Source organism: Primulina tabacum, chromosome 5, assembly GCF_025594145.1.
Source record: "Primulina tabacum isolate GXHZ01 chromosome 5, ASM2559414v2, whole genome shotgun sequence".
In the NCBI taxonomy this organism is placed as follows: domain Eukaryota; kingdom Viridiplantae; phylum Streptophyta; class Magnoliopsida; order Lamiales; family Gesneriaceae; genus Primulina; species Primulina tabacum.
The window spans coordinates 38570940-38576285 of NC_134554.1; the positions used below are offsets into that span (position 1 = coordinate 38570940).

Here is a 5346-nt window from a genome sequence, read left to right on the forward strand (position 1 = left end):
CATAAGTTATTATATATTATTTTATACTCAATTTAGATATAATGATTTTTATACTATGCCATGACTTTTTTCTCGTAGAAAGTTTCTGGCAAAAACTTGTGTGAGACGGTCTCACGAGTCGTATTTTGGGAGACATATCTTTTATTTGGGTCATCCATGAAAAGTATTATTTTTTATCTAAGAGTATTACTTTTTACTGTAAATATCGGTAGGGTTGACCTGTCTCATAGATAAAGATTTGTGAGACCGTCTCACAAGAGACCTACAAGTTTCTCACGTAAATCTTTGTGTTGGCTTCTCATAATCTTTACCTTTTTTCTTTCAACATTAGCATTTTCTTGCTATAGCAACAATAATTTAGAAACCAACTCTTCTTTAATCAAATTCCCACAAAGATCATTGAAGAACATAATTTGCATCAAATATTAAGTTTGGTAGTTCAACAGTTTCTTGATCCATTTCACTACTTATATAAATCTTTCACCTTATGACAATTATTTTGCAATTAAGAGATCGATAAGCTTGAAAATGTACACAAACAAAGCAATTTTCGCATTCTTTTTATGTTCTATTCTCACTTCCACTAGTAAGTTCATTTAACATTTCTAATTTTGCATAATTCTAATGTTCAAATTTACTCATTTTTTGTGTTACTTTTCTTTTGCAGATGCATCGAATATTTCAAGCAAGATCGGTGTAAACTATGGTCGAGTAGGGACGAATATCCCGTCTCCATACCGTTCGATAAATTTTCTTGAATCCATGAACGCCGGACGTGTTAAACTTTATGATGCCAACCCTGAAGTCCTAAAGCTCCTATCCGGAACCAAACTTCATGTTTCGATCATGGTCACGAATGAACAAATCTCGGGCATAGCTTCGAGCCAATCGAAGGCCGAAAATTGGGTTCAAAAGAACGTCTTAGCTTACTACCCGAGCACACAGATCCGATTCATACTTGTTGGAAACGAAGTTCTAAGCAACAATGATCGGAAAATGTGGCTTGATCTTGTGCCAGCCATGAGAAATATCAAGAAATCTTTGAAGGGACATGATATTCACAACATAAAAGTTGGGACTCCATTGGCTATGGATGTATTGGAGTCAAGTTTTCCACCTTCAAGTGGGAAATTTAGATCTGATATTCCAAGCCAAGTTATGGTACCATTGTTGAAATTCTTGAATGGGACTAAATCATTTTTCTTCTTAGATGTTTACCCTTATTTTCCATGGTCTTCAAACCCAACAAACATCAATCTTGATTATGCATTGCTTGAGGGTGGAAATCAGACATATTTGGACTCAAAAAGCGGCCTCGTTTACACGAATCTTCTAGACCAAATGCTGGACTCGGTCGTATTCGCAATGAGGAAACTCGGGTTTGACAATATCATGATGGCGGTATCAGAGACAGGTTGGCCTAATGCAGGTGATATTGATCAAGTGGGCGCAAACACGTACAATGCAGCAACTTATAACCGGAATTTGGTGAAGAAAATGACAGCTGATCCACCGCTCGGGACACCTGCTAAGCCCGGAGTCGTGATTCCGACGTTTATTTTCTCCTTGTATGATGAGAATCTGAAACCAGGGCCAGGAACAGAAAGGCACTGGGGATTAATACATCCCAATGGGCAGCCGATTTATGAGGTAACTAATTCACAGACACGAAAATATTCTCATATATATATATATATATGTATATTTATAGTTATATGTAATATGACATATGAAGTTGTTTACTAACATGTTGACCGTCATCCCATCAAAATTCTCGAAACTCTTGTAGATAGACTTAACCGGGAAGCACCCCGAAAACGAGGGCACCCGTTTGTCATCATCACCATCGAGTAACAAGCCATACAAAGGGCAAATATGGTGCGTAGTGACAAGCCAACCGAATCTCACGGACTTGGAAACAGCGTTGGATTTTGCGTGCAGGCAGGGCAATGGCACATGCGATGCACTCGCACCAGGCAAAGCATGCTACGAGCCAGTCTCGGTTATGGCACACGCAAACTATGCATTCAGCTCATACTGGTCTAAGTTCAGGAGTTCTGGTGCATCTTGCTACTTCAATGGCCTTGCTACCCAAACCACCACCGATCCAAGTAAGTTACAAAAATAAAAAAATTTGAGTACTTTTTCTTCAAATTTTATCTAATACATAATTTTTTTAAAAAAAATATTTGAATTGAACATGGTTGGAAATTAATATTTGATTTGTGTATTTTGATTAATTATCTCAAATTTTCCAATGGGATATTTGTGTTCTTTTACCTTTCTTTCTTTTTTTGTGTTTTATGCAGGTCATGGATCTTGCCAATTTCCAAGTGTATCACTCTGAAGAAAATTACAAGTGATTTTTCCAGTGACACTTTGCTTAGTTTATTCTTCTTTTCCCATCCTTATTATCATATGTAACCTCAAAATGAGACATGTACAACATCGAAGTATTGTTACATTTCTCGAAGATATTCGTTGTGAAGATCGCTTATAGACTAAATTAAATATCTACAATACGATTCATATTCCCCTTAAAAAATTATGGAAACCATACAAATTCAAGTATTTAAGTACAACAACATGGGATGAATGCGAGCGAGCGAGCGAGAGAGCGAACGGGTCAAGTATGAGAGATAATACTTTTATTAGTGATCACGACTCATTACTCAACACACATGTCATGTGCTGTATGAATGAGAGCACATCTACCAAGCCGATTATAGGTGTCACATGAATAAGAAAAATTGAATTTGATTTAGCAACGTTAGCAATTAATTGTCACCAATTAATTATAACCTTTTTCTTTATTTTAAATAATTAATTATATCTTTTAATATATGTAATGTAGCGAAAGTTTCTGTTTTTTTTCGTTTTTAACTAAAATAATTTTGGAATTAAGGCTTATTAATAAGATGTAAAACAAATTAATTATCATCAATTATTGTTGTTGTTATTAAATAATAATAACAACTAATTAAAGGTGTCGAAGAAATTGCTTACATGACATTTTAAACTTTTCCAGTAGAGCAATATAGGAACATGAGATATATATTGACCAATCAAGTCGAATTAATATCAAATTTAGTTATATATTACATATTGATAAATATGCTATTAAATTTTAAAAATATTATTATTCGATTTAATTTAATTTAATTTTGTTCACAAATCCAATAAGGATCAAGAATCGGACAAGTTATAAGGGAATCTTTCCAACTGCTTGCGACTGATAATTGGATATATAAGTAAGAGGAAAAGAAAGTTATGCAAGCAAGGCACTTGAAACACCGTCACCGCCGATGGGTGAACTACAGAGATCCGATCAATTGTTAACCGGAGATACAAAATAATCCATAACAATTAAAATCATAGTTATGATACATGTTCATCGTAGTCTCAAAAAGTTTCTCATTAACAAGATCTTCAATATTTTCGGTATTGAACTCGTAAGATTCAGAAACCGACAAAACATTGACAATGTAATATTATATCTCCATAGTCCTGCCATAAAAATTAATGAAGATCAAATAAAATGAATATCTCTAAAACCATTCATTTAATGCTAGATGATTAAATTAAATATTTTTAAACTAAAATATACAAAGATAACATGTATAGACATAATCTTACTATTGAAGCTGTGATCTACAATTCTTCGAAGTATAATATTCATCAATTATAGAATATGAGTCTATATTTGAAGCAAACTCTCTCTCAATGTAGATAATAATAGAATCTGTCAGAAAACATTCTCACATTTTATTGCGAAGAACTGTTTTAACACGTTTCATAGCCGAAAATGCACGCTCCGTAGTTGCCTTTAAATAGGCAAAATTAAAACTAGACAGATCAACTTGTCAATCAAATTATAATGTTGCAACTTTTATGTTTCAAATAACCCTCGGCACGATTATGAGATAATAGACATTTTCTAAAAATCTTCATGACAAACTATATCGAGCTTATAATATTGTAATTGACACCTCAAATAATGCATTTCCTATTCAGTAAAGTCCTCGGGATTATACTTCTCAACGAGAGTACAAATATTTTCAATGTTGAACCATTTAAAATTATCTTTTGGATCCAAACCAGAGCTGAGAATTAGAAGTTCTACTGTCTCATCACTGAATATAGAGTTTAACTCTTCCAACTAAAATCCATTGCAACATTAAATTTATCACAATGAAACTGATGTTCCACTATGATGGTATCCTTTTTCCGGCATGAAGGAATAGAATGCTCATAATGAGAACTCATCTCCGGTATATCGACATCCAATCTTGTGCAAAATGATTTTACATACAAAAAAAGAATATCAAAACCATCATTTCTCAATGTCAGGAAAAGTTCTTTAGCCGTAGAGACCAAATCCATTGTACTTATGATATCAATAGATTTTTGTTGCAAGGCACGACAAAGCAAATTTGTGATCCCCATAATTTTATGCATCAAATGGAAAATGTCACGCCCCGGGACGGGGGTTGGTTGACACCGGCGTTGCTCTCAAATTTACATTCGAAAACAACCAGCCTCAGAGTACAGAATTCAGAAATCAGTCTTTTATTCATAATACGAAATAAATCAATTGTCTGTTACAACTCGAATACTGATGTTTTACAGTGGAAATGTAAAACCAGACATAACAGTGTCTTAACAGATCCAGCGAAATTAACATCATAAACTGAAAACAATAATCTTCTTCACCAGCCCCAGAACTGGATCTGTTCTTTTTCTTCTAATATTTCTTCCTCGTTCTTATCTGAGATGAGTTTGGTGGGTGAGCGATATGATTGTCACTCAGTAAGCAGGGGCGGGAATAACTCCCAATTTTCGAAATCGTTTTCAACATGACAGTAAAACAGTAATATGCAGAAAACTCGTATTTTCATAACAGAAATCAGAATTCAGAATTTACAGGTTTCAGAACAGAAATCAGAATTAGTAAGCACTGAGCACGTTAATGAATTTCATGGCTAAACTGATATCAGTCCCCTATATGTTCTCTCCTCTAAGGGGTGAGGCCAGAATCAGAATTCAGAAATGTTCAGAATATATATTCCTACCATTAGTTCACTAGGGAGTTTCAGTGCTTCAAAATCATATATCAGAAATCAAACATACATAACTGAACTTTAAAACATAATTATCAAACGGATTTCAAGATATTTATATATAAGCCCACTTACTGTAATTTGCTAGAGTTTCGGTTGAAGTCTACTGGACTCTGGTTGCTCTTGCTACTGGATTTTTCTGCTCGAACAAAGATGCTCTCTTAACTCGAATTTTCAAGTGATAACTCCAGATTTTGGTAACAACAATTTCAGAGCTTAAGGGTGC

General features: G+C 34.2%; 1 protein-coding gene across 1 annotated transcript; it reads left to right on the plus strand.

Annotated features, from left to right (window-relative positions):
* Positions 1–517: 517 nt before the first annotated feature.
* On the plus strand, positions 518–2494 carry LOC142544994 (putative glucan endo-1,3-beta-glucosidase A6). The gene is made up of 4 exons (XM_075651988.1): positions 518–586; positions 668–1650; positions 1790–2111; positions 2310–2494. The coding sequence occupies exons 1-4, from the start codon at positions 529–531 to the stop codon at positions 2345–2347; spliced, it is 1401 nt and encodes a 466-aa protein (XP_075508103.1). The 5' UTR covers positions 518–528; the 3' UTR covers positions 2348–2494.
* Positions 2495–5346: the final 2852 nt, after the last annotated feature.